At 42.3% G+C, this 18,826-nt stretch overlaps 1 protein-coding gene across 2 annotated transcripts; it reads right to left on the bottom strand.

Annotated features, from left to right (window-relative positions):
* Nucleotides 1-1,222: 1,222 nt before the first annotated feature.
* MTCH2 (mitochondrial carrier 2) lies at nucleotides 1,223-18,656 on the bottom strand. 2 transcript variants are annotated; one of them, XM_063288971.1, is made up of 13 exons: nucleotides 18,454-18,656; nucleotides 16,169-16,253; nucleotides 15,073-15,179; nucleotides 12,518-12,544; nucleotides 12,242-12,298; nucleotides 11,323-11,380; nucleotides 10,154-10,205; nucleotides 9,908-9,967; nucleotides 9,413-9,506; nucleotides 8,307-8,354; nucleotides 4,306-4,373; nucleotides 2,780-2,855; nucleotides 1,223-2,494 (listed from the first exon to the last, which is right to left on the bottom strand). In XM_063288971.1, the coding sequence occupies exons 1-13, from the start codon at nucleotides 18,538-18,540 to the stop codon at nucleotides 2,408-2,410; spliced, it is 906 nt and encodes a 301-aa protein (XP_063145041.1). In that variant the 5' UTR covers nucleotides 18,541-18,656; the 3' UTR covers nucleotides 1,223-2,407. The 2 variants fall into 2 exon arrangements, with proteins under 2 accessions (XP_063145041.1, XP_063145042.1); XM_063288972.1 differs by lacking the exon at nucleotides 12,518-12,544.
* Nucleotides 18,657-18,826: the final 170 nt, after the last annotated feature.

The following is an 18,826-nucleotide window of genomic DNA, read 5'->3' on the forward strand; positions in this document are numbered from 1 at the left end:
TCTGATACTCTGATAACATTATATTAGAATTTAACCTGTACTTTAGCTATCAAATCACAAATCGAGCTACCCAAACTTCCCAATGACAGAAGTCATTGAATGAGATCTTCTAGCAAGCTAGAAAGCTAAACCATGCAAGAATGTTTCTTAAATATGCTCTGACATATTAACCCACTCTGGCACAGTCATAGAGGCTCAGTAAAGTGTTAGAAAAATACAGTTATTTGGAGATCTCAGATGTGACTGATGCAAATAAGATATACACTGTATAGTATTTGACTTCTTACCATTTCAATTGATGCCTAATTTGTAAAATGCACAGTAAGAGCTTGAAGACCAATAGATGCTGAGACAGTTTCCACTAACCTGAACAAAAAAAAAAAATCATACTTCTGACAAGATACTGTAGGAATGAATGAGGAACCATTTCTCATTTTATCAGTGAGAAAGAATAAAGTCACTATTTTTAAGCATCAGTACAGTGCTTCCAGGCTATTTAAACAAAGCCATAGGGTACTGGACTCTCATAGGAGCCAAGGACTAAACTACCTTATACAAGGTCTGGAGAACACTTTCAGCTGTCAGAGTTTACCAGAAAGATCTATTCCTGGGTAGGGCTTTAAGCCTCTACAGTAGCTTAAGTCTTGAAGCTACCATAGCCCCTTCAAAATGTAAGCATCTCGCCTAAGTGGATCATACCATGCCAGTAGTCACTAGCAGAATTCCCACGTATTTACTGTTTCTGCATTCCTCTTATTTCATCAGTGTAACACACTTGGGGTGTTTGTTCATTATCTCTGTTTGTTCACATATTTATTCTATCCATCATACCAAAAATAGCTGGTCTTTTCCCATCCAAAAATAAAACCACCTTAAATGCCATCTAGAGAGGTTAAATGTGTGTTTGGAAATGTAACACTTGCTGGATTGCTGGTCGCAATGTGTATATGACCAACTGTCTGACGGCAACATACTTTAGAATCTCACACATAACCATCTAAATGCCCCCCCTACCCAGAACTCCTGTGGGGACTGTGGCATGATCACGTATGGATAATCTTCTCTTTCTAAAAACCGTAAGAAGGGACAGAAAAGATGTTCTTCCACCAGATTAACGACACAGATGGTACATGATGGAGACATGGGACCAAGCTTACAGTTTATCACATTGGGTAGCTGGTAGGACCATATTACAAATGTGTATCAATTATGTCCTCTGGTTACAGCTTACAGCTTTATTGACATTATAAAATTCTAATAGAATTTTAAAAGCATACTGAATTAACCCCATAACATTCTGCACTGCCAGTAAGTTTCATGATCACATTTTTGAACAGCAGTTTTGCCAGGCCCAACTATGAGGGTAAATTAATGTCTTCTGGAGTCTCTTATACCCAAAGACCCTACTTCATACCCTTCCATCCTATGGTAGAGTAGCCATCTTAAGAAGATGGTTATTCACTTAGAACTTCTGCATGAATGCCAGATGAAATGCTCATGTGCCCATGAAGCTTCAGCACTCAGCTTTTGACCGAAATATTGCAAAGGCTACATTGAATTCAATTTTGATTAAAGCCATCCCTATGTGGGGGCTATCTGTGGGCAGCATGGGAGAAGAACAATTAGGTGGCTTTCTCCCCATAACAATGGATTTCCCTTTTTAAATATTTGTGATAGCTTTGGGAGAAAATTGCTTAATCCATACAGTGGACTGCTGAAAGTGGCACGTCCTTTCAATGGCCATCACAAGTAAAGCTCCCTCAGCCGTCTTGCAAAAAAAGTGAGAGATGTTTCCTGGATCTGCTCAGTGGCAGAACATGGGCTCTACTTGCTCCTTGGTAATGCTGAACCTTCTGTATAGCCAAGCAGGCTCATCTTCTGGGCTTAACTAAAGCAAAGTTTAACAATTTGTTTGAAGGAATGAAGACCGAGAAATGACTTTGTCTCTAAGGAAAAAAAAATATTGGTCCACTTTCCCCAAATCGATCTAGCAGCTGCAAATAACAAAGCCAAATGGAAACCATCTCATTCTATTGGCAGCCTATTTCCAGAGGAAAAACACAGCTTTGCAACCAACTTGCAGTAGTATCTGATAGCATGGCAAGAACACAAGGGGCGAGAGTACTCCCAACACAGATGTTTCTCTCTGGAGAAAGTTAAAAAAATATCCCTGTTCACAAAACCTCTATTTTTCCCCCCAAGTGTGGCAGCTTTTTGGCAATTACCCCAACCTCCCTCTACATGTTTGAGAGACGGGAATAGAATTTCCCCTTCTACTTTTGTCATTAAGTCATGCTCACAGTCAAGTCCATTTCCCAAGGTTAAATGATTATTTTAAAAAACTGTATAGAAATCAACACATTGCCATCATTCTGTGCATCTGGAACAGCCACAAGAGGCTGCAGACTCAATGAAATCTCTTCTCTTCCCACAAATACTGCTTTCCTGCAGGCACCTTCCGGAAAAACAGGCTGTTGCCTCGGCTCAGGTTGCCCTGAATGAGAAGAAAATGAAGCATATGAGAGTCCTACAGAGAGAGAGGATCAGGGTCCTCTAGAAGTTCACACTCTACACAGCAGCTGAGGTCTGAGGGCCAGCTGGTGTGCATTCAACAGGGTGTGTGTGTCTGTAAGGTCCTCCAAGCTACACCAGGACAACTTTGTCTGGCGTTTTTACTTGGATGGCAGGTATACCCAAAGGAGGGAGTTGTCAATTCCACACCCATATCCAAAGCAAAACATCAGGATCCTGTAAGGAAGGACAGACATTTCAGACATACCTCCCCATGCAGCTGGCTCCAGCAATGTAACCAGGAGGTGTACACTGGCGCATAAGGTGGGAGGCCAGCAGCGAGCCTGGAAAATAGAAGGCAAGTCTTACAGAATTCACTCACCATCAGGTTTCAGCGCCAGGCTCCTGTTTGAAGATCACTTGAAGTCACAGCCCAGAGGCCACTTCCAGAGCAGCCCCTTTTGCTCCACAGGGGAACTGGATCAAGCAGGAGCCAAGGCGGTTGAAACACAACTCTACAGGTGGCCTAACAGGAAACTGGCCTGCAACTGGCTTCTGTATGACAGAGCAGTCTTATAATCAACATGTTATTTATAACGACAGGGATAGAAATAATAAATTAGCAAATTAGCAAACACATACAAAAAGTTGCCCTCACCATTCCATAATGGCATTTGGAATGTCACCGTGAAACTGACGGGCTGTATCATTTTTTTCCCCCCGTGCCTGGACAAGTCCCTGTAGTTTTCCTGGCAGGTTTTTCAGAAATGATTTGCCATTGCCTTCTTCCTAGGGCTGAGAGAAAGTGACTGGCCCAAGGTCACCCAGCTGGCTTTGTGCCTAAGGCAGGACTAGAATTCATGGCCTCCTGGTTTCTAGCCTGGTGCCTTAACTACTGCACCAAACTGGCTCTGGCTGCATCATAACAGATGGATATCCTAACAAATGTGTTATTTACTTAGGCCGTGCACACTTACCTTGCAGCAAGTTATACTAAACTGCATTTACTTCTGAACAGACAGACATCAAAGTGCAGACAAGAGTTAAATGGAATCCCCACATTTAGGGGTGATATCTCCGAACAATGGGTACTTGGCACAAATGAGAGGACTACCGTCTTCATACCCTACTAATAAGTTTACTGCAAAGATCTGGTCAAAATTGGAATCAGAATACCAGTCCAAAAAGCCAGTCTTATCCTGCAAATTTAGAATTTATCTTTTTACCAGCAGAGCTATTGCCACAATATACTGTGGTGTATCACAGGAAAGAAACAGAATCCAGGCAGTTTCTCACTCCAGAATTATTCCCCAAACCTAAAATTAGATTCCCATTCCATATGACTGGATAGTACTAAAGGAAAGAGTCCAGACTGTTTTTAATCCTTTATATACCTATAAAACAAGAATTTCTAAAAGTGTGCTAGATTTGCTGCTATCCACAAGTGTTCAAACTTTCTGAAACTCTTAGCCCTTTCTCCAGCCACAACTATTTTGGATATAGGCAGGGCACTATAAAATAATGTTTTTTTGGCAACTGTAGCTTTAAATTAAAAGCTTTGAGTTATTTTAGTCTTTCCATCAACCTCCTAAAAAAAGGTCACAAACTTTTATTTAGCTCAGTTGGCTATGTTACAAACATTCCAAAGAGCAATTACTGAAATACAAACACTGTGGCACTGCTAAAATTCTCAATGGTTAATGAAAGAAAGGGGCATGAAAAATAAAGACGGAGCTTTGTGTGTTGTGCATTTCAAAACAAAGCCAAGTGAGAGAAAAGAAAATGTGCACTTACCCGCAGCTGTTAATGGCCATCAGGTTTGAAACAAGTACGAAGGGGTAGGTCAGCATACTGGCAAAGAACTGAAAGTACAATACAGCATGATGTACCAATGGAAAAAGTATGCCAGCTCTCCTTCCTCACAAATCAGGCTGAAGACCAGATAATGATAGATCTACCACTGACCGTGCCCCATGCAGGAGAACAGCAACTTGGCTTAACCGAAGGATGAAAACTTGTACTGATTACAAGGCAGAAGAAAGGAAAAGACTGGCAATTGCTCAGCTCAGCCCCCAAAGTAATCTGAACCTAGCAACAGCACTTGCTTAGCAAAATATTTCATATTTTATATTTTTAGAGTTTTATGCATATTTATATTTTTATAATGAATCTGTTTTAATGATATTTTAATTCTTTTATCTTCAGCAAAGGATCATTACCTTGTCGTGGTGCTGGAGCTTGAGCACCTCAATGATGCCATGAGCTAAACCGTGAAGGGCCACCCAAGACGGGAAGGTCATGACAGAGAGGTCAGACTAAATGCGATCCCTGGGGAAGGTAATGGCAACCCACCCCAGTATTCTTGCCATGAAAACTAAATGGATCAGTACAACCAGAGATATGTCGGTATACCATTGGAAGGTGAGACCCCCAGGTCGGAAGATGGTCAAAATGCTACTGGGGAGGAACAGAGGATGAGTTCAACTAGCCCCAGACGTGATGACGCAGCTAGCTCAAAGCGGAAAGGACGGCTAGCGGCCGATGGTGCTGGTGGTGAACGGCGAATCCGATGTTCTAAGGATCAACACACCATTGGAACCTGGAATGTAAGATCTATGAGCCAGGGCAAATTGGATGTGGTTATTGGTGAGATGTCAAGATTAAAGATAGACATTCTGGGCGTCAGTGAACTGAAATGGACTGGAATGGGCCACTTCACATCAAATGACCACCAGATCTACTACTGCGGACAAGAGGACCACAGAAGAAATGGAGTAGCCTTCATAATTAATAGTAAAGTGGCTAAAGCAGTGCTTGGATACAACCCAAAAAACGACAGAATGATCTCAATTCGAATTCAGGGCAAGCCATCTAACATCACAGTGATCCAAATATACGCCCCAACCACAAATGCTGAAGAAGCTGAAGTAGAGCGGTTCTATGAGGATCTGCAGCACCTACTGGACAACACGCCTAAAAGAGATGTTATTTTCATCACAGGAGACTGGAATGCTAAGGTGGGCAGTCAAATGACACCTCGAATTACAGGTAAGTATGGCCTGGGAGAACAAAATGAAGCAGGACATAGGCTGATAGAATTTTGCCAAGACAATTCACTCTGCATAACAAACACTCTCTTCCAACAACCTAAGAGACGGCTTTATACATGGACTTCACCAGATGGACAACACCGAAATCAGATTGATTACATCCTTTGCAGCCAAAGGTGGCGGACATCTGTACAGTCAGTAAAAACAAGGCCTGGAGCTGACTGTAGTTCAGATCACGAACTTCTTCTTGCACAATTTAGGATCAGACTAAAGAGATTAGGGAAGACCCACAGATCAGCTAGATATGAGCTCACTAATATTCCTAAGGAATATGCAGTGGAGGTGAAGAATAGATTTAAGGGACTGGACTTAGTAGATAGGGTCCCGGAAGAACTCTGGACAGAAGTTGGCAGCATTGTTCAGGAGGCGGCAACAAAATACATCCCAAAGAAAGAGAAAACCAAGAAGGCAAAATGGCTGTCTGCTGAGACACTAGAAGTAGCCCAAGAAAGAAGGAAAGCAAAAGGCAACAGTGATAGGGGGAGATATGCCCAATTAAATGCAAAATTCCAGAGGTTAGCCAGAAGAGATAAGGAATTATTTTTAAACCAGCAATGCGCGGAAGTGGAAGAAGACAATAGAATAGGAAGGACAAGAGACCTCTTCCAGAAAATTAGAAACATTGGAGGTAAATTCCAGGCAAAAATGGGTATGATCAAAAACAAAGATGGCAAGGACCTAACAGAAGAAGAAGAGATCAAGAAAAGGTGGCAAGAATATACAGAAGACCTGTATAGGAAGGATAACAATACCGGGGATAGCTTTGACGGTGTGGTCAGTGAGCTAGAGCCAGACATCCTGAAGAGTGAGGTTGAGTGGGCCTTAAGAAGCATTGCTAATAACAAGGCAACAGGAGACGACGGCATCCCAGCTGAACTGTTCAAAATCTTGCAAGATGATGCTGTCAAGGTAATGCATGCTATATGCCAGCAAATTTGGAAAACACAAGAATGGCCATCAGACTGGAAAAAATCAACTTATATCCCCATACCAAAAAAGGGAAACACTAAAGAATGTTCAAACTATCGAACAGTGGCACTCATTTCACATGCCAGTAAGGTAATGCTCAAGATCCTGCAAGGTAGACTTCAGCAGTTCATGGAGCGAGAATTGCCAGATGTACAAGCTGGGTTTAGAAAAGGCAGAGGAACTAGAGACCAAATTGCCAATATCTGCTGGATAATGGAAAAAGCCAGGGAGTTTCAGAAAAACATCTATTTCTGTTTTATTGACTATTCTAAAGCCTTTGACTGTGTGGACCATAACAAATTGTGGCAAGTTCTTAGTGGTATGGGGATACCAAGTCATCTTGTCTGCCTCCTGAAGAATCTGTATAACGACCAAGTAGCAACAGTAAGAACAGACCACGGAACAACAGACTGGTTTAAGATTGGGAAAGGAGTACGGCAGGGCTGTATCCTCTCACCCTACCTATTCAACTTGTACGCAGAACACATCATGCGATGTGCTGGCCTTGAGGAATCCAAGGCTGGAGTTAAAATCTCTGGAAGAAACATTAACAATCTCAGATATGCAGATGATACCACTTTGATGGCTGAAAGTGAAGAGGAACTGAGGAGCCTTATGATGAAGGTGAAAGAAGAAAGTGCAAAAGCTGGTTTGCAGCTAAACCTCAAAAAAACCAAGATTATGGCAACCAGCTTGATTGATAACTGGCAAATAGAGGGAGAAAATGTAGAAGCAGTGAAAGACTTTGTATTCCTAGGTGCGAAGATTACTGCAGATGCTGACTGCAGTCAGGAAATCAGAAGACGCTTAATCCTTGGAAGAAGAGCAATGACAAATCTCGATAAAATAGTTAAGAGCAGAGACATCACACTGACAACAAAGGTCCGCATAGTTAAAGCAATGGTGTTCCCCGTAGTAACATATGGCTGCGAGAGCTGGACCATAAGGAAGGCTGAGCGAAGGAAGATAGATGCTTTTGAACTGTGGTGTTGGAGGAAAATTCTGAGAGTGCCTTGGACTGCAAGAAGATCAAACCAGTCCATCCTCCAGGAAATAAAGCCAGACTGCTCACTTGAGGGCATGATATTAAAGGCAAAACTGAAATACTTTGGCCACATAATGAGAAGACAGGACACCCTGGAGAAGATGCTGATGCTAGGGAGAGTGGAAGGCAAAAGGAAGAGGGGCCGACCAAGGGCAAGGTGGATGGATGATATTCTAGAGGTGATGGAATCGTCCCTGAGGGAGCTGGGGGTGTTGACGACCGACAGGAAGCTCTGGCGTGGGCTGGTCCATGAAGTCACGAAGAGTCGGAAGCGACTAAACGAATAAACAACAACAACAAATTCTTTTATTGTCTTAATTCGCTTGTAAACCACCCAGAGTCATTTGTCGAGATGGGCAGTAAAGAAATGTGATAGATAGATAGATAGATAGATAGATAGATAGATAGATAGATAGATAGATAGATAGATAGATAGATGTTTGATATATCTCTAGTGAAGAGGTGGAGAATTCCAACACCGAACAGAGATTCTGAAGGCTGAAGATTGCAAGGCATTTTGAACAACATCAGTTAATTCCATGAGGTCTGGCATCCCTCACAAGACCATCAGGACCAAAGGTTTAAAAGTGCGTTATGAGGCTTGTGGTCCTCTCAGAACCCTTTTCCCTTTCATCTACCACAAAGAAAAAGAAATTAGATTATACACTCACTCCAGTGACAGTCTGAGAGTAGCTCTTCATCTCAGACATGGTGGAGACCTAGAAAGAAAATTCATCAATAAAACACAGGCTCCTCAGTAACAGAGGTCATTCCCAACATTTGACCAAAAGGTAAAGAAGATGCCTCCCAGGACTGTGCAGGGCTTCAGGTTCAAGGCAAGAAGATGCTTCAGTGCATGCAACAGCCTAAGCACAGACCTGCCCACAACTCCTTAAACCCAAGGAGTCTTTTTTCCTCAGGATCACGCAGCAGTCACAGAGGGCAATCATGGCTGTTTTAAGGAGATGCTGATGGGGGCTATGTTTATTTATGCCCCTGCATGCTTCAAAATGGCCCTTTGCTTTTGCAACCAAAGTGCATCACCTAAGAAAGCCAACTAATCCCTACATGAGAAGACATATATCTGACTTCGTACTAATATGCAGCCACATTTATAGGTTGTGAACAGCAAAAATACTTGATTAGCTCATACTTGTGAGCTGAGGTGTGTAAAGCATTCTTTGCACAGACCACCCTGAGCTTGGAACCAATACTTAATGTGGGTGGTCTGTGCCTGGACCAAAATCCATGTTTTTCATCTAGACACGGACTTGAGACGTGCATGTCTGGTTTGGAAATGACCCCAAGACAACGGTGCCCCGTGCATCTGAGCATCATGGCACAGCGGCAGCCCAGCAGCAGCTAAATAGAGGTGTGGAAGCTGGTGGGAAGCTGCAGGGGCAGACAGGTAAACCATGTGAGAAAGAGGGGAGAGAAGGATGAGGTGCATCAGTCTTGTCCTACTTGCCCCACAAGATTTCCTCAAATTTATTTTTGCTAGAGCCCAGAACAAATCCCAGAGTATAAGGTTTCAGTTCTGCTGAGCCACGGACCATTCAGAATAGCTTGACAGAAACCCCAAAAGCACAAATGTTTGGAACAAACCACATTTTTCATTTCATGCATGCCTGTACTCATGAGGATGCTGAAGCACAGCAAGAATGGGCACCTTCAAGGCCAATACCAGAAAGTTGCACAACGTCTCAGAGCCAATCTGAGCTCAGCAGTCACTGCTGCTTTAACTCTGGACACAGCACTCTACAAGTAGAACACTTACCCCATTCTCCAGTGCATAGGTATTGATGAGGTAGGCCAGCATATTACAAAGCCACAAGGACAGGATTTCTCCAAGCAGACGGGGAATAAGGCCCCTGAAAGGAAACAGCTGACTAGCAATAAGGCTGGAAAACTTCAACACTAACATGACAACATAGTTGCCACTGACTCTGCTCACATGGCAGGAGACTGGTCAACTATGTGCAAGACTAGGATGAGCTACCCCAAGAAGAAATTACCATTTCTGCCACCCACTTTGGGATGGCGTATTGCTTAAGAAGAACTTTACTTCACCTAATCCAGCATCCTGTCTCTCACAACATCCAATCAGATGTCTTCTGAAAACATGCAAACAATAGCCTTCCTCCAGCAACTAATACAGTACGCAGTGGCATACTGTGCTCACTCAGAACATCCTCTGCAAAATCCACCTTATCCCTGTACTAGCCATCATGGCATGGATAAATGGTAAAAAAACACCCTAAAAAGTACTCACGCGAAAAATCCAAAGATGCCCTCTTCCCGGTAAATGGTGACAAAAGAGCTAAACACTCCACTGAAAATTGAAGGGGAAAACAATCAAGACTCTAAAAATTGCATGTGGTTTCCTCTCCCACCATTTCTAATTACAACAACAATAGGACACTTCTGATGTCACACACTAATTTGTCTCCCAGCCCTCAGTTCCATCCCTTGTGTGGGTTAAAACCACAATGAAGCCAACTTACAAATATGCATATACCTGTACTTGGTCTCTCTGCCAATGAACTGCACCATACACCTCAACGTGATCACTGAAGGACAAGGAGAGATTCAAAAGGGAAAAACTATCATTAAGGAAGCCCTCACCTGCACTCCTCCCCCCATTTACATTTACACAGGAGCATATAATCCCAAGGTTCATAACTCAGGATGAATCCAAGCAAAACAGCTATGCCCCTGAATGGTGCAACCAATCTGTTGTACAAGTGGGTGCAACCAGTGTGGGTTGAAATAGCACTCCTTTTGAAAATGTCAGTTCAGCATCTAGGATTCTTTCGGATCTGAAATAACCAGGTTTTGACTATGGGCAGGACTGCTTTTGCTTAGCTGAGGCTGGAACATCAACTACAGCCATTCCTGGAGATGGCCCATCTGGCCACAGTGATGCAATCCTGAATTAGACTGCATCTGGATTACAGCAGTGGCATTTCACACTTATTAGGAAATCAGAATGGATAAAATCCTGTGGCCTGGCTGTTCTGAGGTGCTGCATTTCGGAGGAGACAAAACTCTTACTGAATCAGCTATTCTGGCTCAGTTCAAAGTGCTATGAGAAGAGACCTCTTTCTGTGAGAAGAAACTTGAGATTAGACACCTACCCTATATTACCTGCCCATCTTCTGAAGTTATCATCAAAGGCCCTCTTGCATGTTGCAACACCTCTAGAAACCCATCTCACTGGGGCTCAAGTGAAGAGGGCCTTTTCATTTGCTGCACTCAGCCCATGGCATGTTCCCCCAGGTAGGTTCCTCTCATCACCTCCCCTCAAAGGATCAAGCACCGTCAGAGTCTTCTTTTTAAGTGGATTTTATTGTTATGGTTAAATTTGTGTGTACACGGTCATTTATCTAATTTCTCTTGCTGCTAGTTCTAGTGTATTGGTTTGATTACACCGTGGTTTTCACAATTCACCTTATTAGCTAGTTAATGCTCACGGAGGAAGGTAGGGTAGAAATGTTTCCAACAGGTAATTATTCATCACTGTTTGCAGCTTAAGAGCACTGAAGTGGCAAAAACGTAGCAGGGAAGGGTCAGGGCACAGCTGTCTCCTGTCTTAGTGCACAGCCAAACAACTGATGGTAGAGGGGAGGGCATTTCTTCTGTATCTAGGAGTTACAATAATGCTGAAAGGTATGAGTCCATACATACCATGAAATGGATGGGTGACTAGCGTAGCAGCAGAACACGCAATCATCTCTTGAGAGGTCTAAGATGAAGAACAGTTGGAGACATATCAGCAAAGAAAAGGCAAGATGCAAGATGTCCCATCTACCCAGATTCCAGTAAAGGGCTAAATGACTGTTCATCGTATATTACAACTTGAAGTATTAAGGTTAAACATTTACATTAGTTATCATTGTTCTCTAGATCAATCTATTTCAACCAAGTTATCACTTACTTAGAGAAAAATCACTGCCCTACTATCACTTTGGGCACATCCCTCCCATACACCCCAAATATATCTCAATATATCCCACTATAGAAATCTAGCAGACATCTTTCTATTTGTCTGGTTTATATAGCTCAGTTGGGGGACAGATGCTATAGATGTAAGATCATTCTGTAGATATATGTTCTTCTTTGAACTATTTGTGGATATTATTGCTTAGATTCCTACAAGACTGGACTCAGAATCCATGATGTCATGAAAGCAGAGACAACTCACTTCTACACTTTCCTGTGCTAACCAACCCTACTGTATTTTATCGTATTTTATCTCACCATAATATACTTTAGCTAATTTTACTGTATTTTAGCTGTTTTACGGTATCATATTTTATATCTTATAGTGGCTGATGCCCAACTTTCTGATATGGTCATTTGACTAATCAATAAAGTTATTCATTCAAGCTATGCTAACCAGATATTCCTGCTTCTCAACTTCATTATGATACAATCTATAGTGTAGGTGAACAGCCTGCTGCCTCTTATCTCCTGGTTCCAGAAACAATAGACTATCATTCCAATTATCCACCAGCCAACACATTTGGAGGGCACCAGGTCAGGAATGCTCTTCTACAGGATCCACAGCCAGCCAATCCCCTGATAAATGAATCCTATCACTTACCTCCTTGATAACTTGATCCAGAAAGGATCCAGATTCTTTGTAGCTATTCTCTAATTCCTGGAGAGAAAAAGCAGAAAAGTCAGTCTCAAAAGCCCCCAGTCATGGCATCCTCCATGCCTCAAAAGCAGGTATGTTGTTATATTATCAGTTTTACTGTACGAATTCTGCATAGCTTTCCACTCCCACAGACTGCAGTACAGAGCACAATCTATAATCTCAAAAAGGAGCTTTACTGGGAAAGAGAGAAGTTATTTATGAAGGGACCTCAAGACATACCTCACTTTGATCAGCATTCTGGCAGTGCTAGATAGAAAGAAAACATACAAATATAAGCTCATAATTTATCTCCTCAATCTTTTATTACCAATACCATTAAATGTATATAATTGCACTTACATTCCTTTCCTATCCTCCTCCTGGGGTTCTTTACTTGAGTTGTAGGCTCCTTGGACCAGATTACATTTGCCTATACATTCTATAACGGATCACTCAAGCACTAATGGCACCATAAACAAGAATAACTACAAGTTCAACACACAGCTTATGCAGCCAACAAAGAATGCGAACACACAAACTCTGTCAAAATGCAAATCTGAGAGAATAGTTCAGTTTCTGAGGAAAGCAAAAGTGTAACAACTATTTTACAAACATAGTTTAATCTCACTATCTGAACACCAGTGAAGAATTCCATTTCGTATTACCTGGCTGTTGTACTTATAGCCACCCACCCCACTCCACCCCCCTCACGCATACACTGTTCCTTCTTAACTCACAAGTTATTTGCTATACTGGGCTCTCTTTATTTTATAACACTCTAGTTACTTGCCTGAGGAAAAAGTATCTTATTTTTAAAAGATTCCTTTACTACACTCTTATTAACCTAGACTGCTGAACTTTTTCCAAATTAAGTTACATTCTATAAACACAGTAACAGACCTGTCCCATATATCCAATTCATCCATATACAAAAGTTGGGTAGCAGAATTGATGCAATGAGCATCTGCTCTGTCTGTTCCTTTATTTACTAGTGATGATAGCTATGTTTACATAGGATTTCTTGTACAACTCTGTTTCCTTGAAGAATGAAAACAACCTGTTTGGTAACAACGCATTTTCATTTTTTTAAATTGGTCATTTCTACTGGTTTTACTTTTCAGTGACATTAATACAATTTTTTTTTTACTAAAAAGCAGTTACTTATAGTAAATATGGTAACATCCATTACTTTAAATATTTGCACACTATTCTTGCAATAGCATTACCTGATTTTTTTTTTTTACTAAAAAGCAGTTACTTACATAAATATGTAATATACATTACTTTAAATATCATCGCTAAGCAATGCGGTCATAAAGCGCAACATCACATGACTGCATCGCTTAGCGATGGCAATCCCGGAGGTCCCTGGTGCTGTCATTAATTGAATTCCACCAGTCGTTAGGTGAGGACCCATCCTGATCCAAACCATGCCCAGCTTAGTCCCTTCCAGCTCCAAGCTTCAGTAAGCTAAGGGACTGCCTCTTCAACTCCCCCTGCCTCCCTCTCTGCCCTTCTGGCTGCCCTGCATAGCAGCACTCCATAGCGGCGGCACTGGGGCTGAAGAAGAGGCCCGGGGCCTTCGGCAGTCTCAGCTGGCTGCCACCAATTTGGAGAACGCGGGTACAGCCTTCTCACGAGGTTTCAGAAGACCTCAGAAGCCTTCCAAAGGCTTTCCAAAGCATTGTGAGAAGGCTGCGCCCACCTTTCTCCAAATCACGTGCATCGTTCTCACAAGGTTTCAGAAGGCCTCAGAAGCTGCCTGAAGGCTTTCCAAAGTATCACAAGAACAGTGTGCACAATTTGGCCTTGGGAAGAAGGAAGTGTGGTGCCGAGATGGTTGGCTGCAGTGAGAAGCTTGAGGTGGCACTCCTCGGCAGTGGCAGCAGTGGGGCTGAAGTAGAGGCCTGGGGCAGTGACAGCCAGCTAAAACTGCTGAAGTCCCCAGGCCTCTACTTCAGGCCCAGCACTGCTGAGGAGTGCCATTGTGCAGGATGGCCAAAAGGGCAGAGATGGGGGGAGATAGGCAGGGGGAAGTTGAAGCACTCCTGCGATTGTTAAGTGCGGGTAGTCTGCCAAGGCCCAAACTGTGATCATGTGACCATGGGGGTGCTGCAGCGGCTTCAGGGACCAGATGTAAGTACCATTTGTTCAGTGCCACTGTAACTTTGAACATTCACTGAACGAATGGTAGTTAGGCGAGGACTACCTGTGGAGTCCTTGGTGCTCTCTGAGCCTTGTTGTTTTCTTGCAGACGTTTCATTGCCAAACTAGGCAACATCTTCAGTGCGAACAAAGAGAGGGCCTTGCCTGGGTAATATCTGTAGCATTACCTGATTTTGTGCTCTTTGCTTGTCCCAAGATGTAACCTAACACCACTGCTAATATTTCATTATAAGTCGGCCTAACAAAATAACTACAGTAGCAATCCTGGCAGACCACAGAAGAGTTTACATTAAAATCAAATAAAAATTGTACACCCCATGAATAAAAAGCTTTGATGACCACAGAACTCAACATCAAACTAGTTCAGTGCTACAAGGCTTTGAGCCATGCAATCCTGGCTTTGAGAGTGAATGCAAATCACAGATGGAGATATGGAATTAACAGCAAACTGTGGATTGTGCTGAAAAGGAAGAACCTTATCCATGTTTTATGATTTTAATGACAATATCTGCAATACGAAATTTGTTAACAGGTTATTAGCAAAATTCAAGAAAAATGGTCTATTATAAAATAAAGTATGTGAAATATTTTGTATATTAAAAACAATATACAACCAAATTATAAAGTACCTGTAAAACTTTACTGTGTACTACAGTGCCAATGGCTCCTGAGCAGAGTCTAGGAGCCAAACCATTGAAGAGTCCAGCCCTCCCATCAATCTTCATAATGTGTTTTGCTGAAAACAGAAACAGAGGTAGGCATCTGTCCCATTATTGACCCTTTTACCCAAACAAAGTATCATATATATGAATCTATCCCAAGCTAGAAAGGATTCTGCTTAATGCCATGGTAGAAACTTTGGTGTTAAACACATTCATGTCATTCAACTATGCACTGGCTGCACATAATATCTGCAGGCAACAGCATCATATAATGTACTAGTCCTTACCAGACTCTCTTATCCGCTATAGCAAGGATGAGCAATCTGTTGCTCTCCTTATTGACTCTCAACTCTTATTACTCTGGCCAGCACTAAGGAGTAACAAAAACTGCAATCCCAAAACATCTGGAGCACCATATCTTGCCATCCCTGCTCAACGGTAACAAGAACTATGAGCTAAAAATAAAAATAATTGGCAACCTGATGGAAATTCAATGCCTATTGTCAGACAAATGCATGAGGAAAAAATCAAATCATGAAATGGCAACCAGGTGAGAGTCCAACACCAAAATAGCTGAAGATTAGAAACCTATAGTTCAAAACAGATATTCAATCCCCACGTTAAACAGGGATTTAAAAAATGTTGCTGCATAAGCTGCACAATGGGGGAAAATGTGGCATTGCTGTAACATGCACATGCATTTGTAAATCAAATTAAAAATATGGTGCTTGAAAAGACTGTATGCACAGGAAGAGATGCAATTGACTAAACATTACTGACAAAACACTGCTTACTAGCTGGAATTCAAAAGTGAGTAACCATACATACAGTTTTGACATTTCTTTTAAAATATCCAGTTTAGATATGCACCAAATTAAGCTGCATAACTATCTCTACTTTTCTTCAAAAGTTGTAAAATCTTTAGCAACCCTTTTATAATATATCCAAAAAAGGTCTAGTTCAAAGGCATGCATTTCTCACATGCACTTCAATAACTACAGCAATCCTGCTGTGTTTTAGGCTCTTGCTGTTCATCTGCAAAATGCATACATTATATACTCACCATAAGCAAAGAGACCAGGCAGCTGATAGACTTGTCGTCCAAAAATATTTCTTCCCAGAGTTGGAGGGAGGGGTTCATATCCCACCTTTGAAATAAAGGGACAATCTACAGTGATCTTTATAGTCAACAGAGTGAACATCTCAAAGAAACAGTTACACGCTTTTCACAGCATTAATATAACAATTTCATTAACAAGAAGTTCCTGCAGCACCAGTGCTGTAAGTATCAAGTACCAAAACCATTATTTTTAGAAGTTGGTTATAATTTTGCAATATATGTCCAGTACTGAGGTAATCTGCAATTCAGAATATTGGATACTGACACAATGTTTTATTATATGACAAATTTCGAACTATTGTAAAAACAAATGTCCCCCATAGTTACCCCATAGCAATCTTTTTCTTCCTCAATGTCAAACAAATTCTTCTAACCACTTACTCACCCTTTTGCAATATTCTGCTATTAAGATTTCATTATTTTAATGCAGAACATTTCCCTTAATATATCCTGCTACCTCAAAATGTGTTATGACTACGATGGTTAAGTTATAAAATAACTAGGTGGTTAATTCTTAAGATGAAACTGCTTTGGTGATCCACTGATTGATTTGCTAAGAGCATGCCAGATGCATACATTCCAATTCACAACATAAATGATTTAGGAGACCTGCAGTTCAGCAGAAAGTTTTATTGGCAAGCAAATACCAAGTGTTCTGATTTCTCAGAGTACACAAGTGTACTCATCATACAAAGGATGCTTTCCATACAAAGACAGCCAGATATTCCCCTGGCCCAAAGCAGCCCTTGGTGAACAGTTATAAGATTAATAACAGTGTCTCATTTCTCTTTTTACAAATTTAAGGTTCAAAGATTTAAGGTTAAATTGCAGGGATTCATGTATTCATATCCTGAAAATGCAAATACCCTTTTATAGCTTGTACTTTTGATTAGAAGCTCATGTTCTGAAAGCACATTGGTTGTTAAATGCTTGTAGAGGCAGATTGTTTTTACACAACTATGGTTTTCTGCCAAGGATGAAATAAGTATAAAGACACAACTTGCCAAAAACAACATCCAATGTTACTAAATAAAGAACTTTTCAAGTCTGAAATTACTGGGAGTTTGTCTGGGAGTGTCCTAGACACTGCCAATAAAAATAAGACTTGATTTGAATATGAGGTTCATATAAAACTAGAAAATTGATTGGGATTTTGAAAATCGGCTCACTTGCAAAGATACTTGAGTCGGACAAACTAATTTGAAATTGGCTGTAGTTAGTTAGAATTTGGTTTCTGCAATGAGGACTGCCCTATGGCTTACAGTGGGAGTTTTATTCTTGCAAGAATTTAAACAAAGCGTAGGGAGTAAACGAGAGAAGCGCAGTGTCCTGGAAATGGTTTTGACTCTGTGGTGTTATCGGGATCGTCTGCAAATCCCACTGCTAGCACTCAATCTATATGGCTGCTACTGTGGAACAGGCGGCTTTGGGAAGCCTCTGGATGCAGTGGATCACTGCTGTTTCTTGCATGACTGCTGTTATCGCCACACCAGGCTCTCTCTGAAATGTCACAACCGAGTAAAATGGCAGCGCTACAAACTGCTATGTAAAGCATCTGAGACAGAGTGCCGCTCGAAAAGCATCTGTGGCAGAATGGCGTGTGAGTGTGACAAGGAACTGGCAGAGTGTTTGACGGCAGCAAAACCTCAGCGGAAGCATTCTTTTTACAAACGAGCACTCTGTGAAGGGTCTAAGGGCACTTGCCCCGTCATCCACCATAACTGGACTGAAATCCTGCATTAAAGAAGTTTCTGCTATTACTTGACTGCAAAGCAAAGTTCCTGGGAAAAATTAAGCTCCGGAAAAGAACTAGCGGTGGCTCCTGTTCCTCAAGGAACCTCGTCGCTCGTCCCTGATAATACCGGTGTTTCTAGGCAGAGGAACAGATTGCGGAGGTGCTCTGAGTAGTAGTGGGGGAAGTTGATCAGCAAGAGCTGATCTGTGTTCACATCGGTGGCTTCCTCACCACTTCCAGGGCGGCGACTTTACACCTCGGAACAAGAGAGGTAGGCGAAGAGTGGTCAGCCAAGCCGAAGGCAAATGAAGGCCCGGAGACTGAGGGTGTGGGGTGAGCCCGCTATGGTGAGGGGCAACAGCGACCCAGAGCAGAGCGATCGCCGAAGAGGAAGCAATTTCAACACTCCGAAAAGAGCGAAGGGCGCTCGCTCCCTCCCGGGTGTCCCCTTCTCACGCACAAGAGGAAAAACTGAAGGGGCTAATGGTCTCACCTGCACTAGCATCTTCACGTACATAAGCGGCTGCGTGAGCACCGTGAAGCCGGAGCCCAACGCCACCTGTAAGGCCATGTGCACCATGCTGCAGCCGCACCGGGCTCCGCCACGGGGGAGGGGGGAGCGGAGAAAGGAGCTGTCGTGCCACCACCACGTGACCTGCAGTGGAGGACAAAAGCAGTCTCCCACCGCCACTTCCTCACCCCTCCTTTGATCACTTCCGGTTCCCAATGGTTCCTGTTTCCGCCACTTTAAGAGCAGGTTAGGCCTGAGGAGGAGGAGCCGCCGCCTACGTACACATAGAATCAAAACTTCCGATTTTAAAAAAACGTGAGAACCGTTATTGGCCAAGATTCCCTACAGCTGAATT

The sequence above is a fragment of the Candoia aspera genome, chromosome 1, assembly GCF_035149785.1.
Source record: "Candoia aspera isolate rCanAsp1 chromosome 1, rCanAsp1.hap2, whole genome shotgun sequence".
Lineage (NCBI taxonomy): Eukaryota > Metazoa > Chordata > Lepidosauria > Squamata > Boidae > Candoia > Candoia aspera.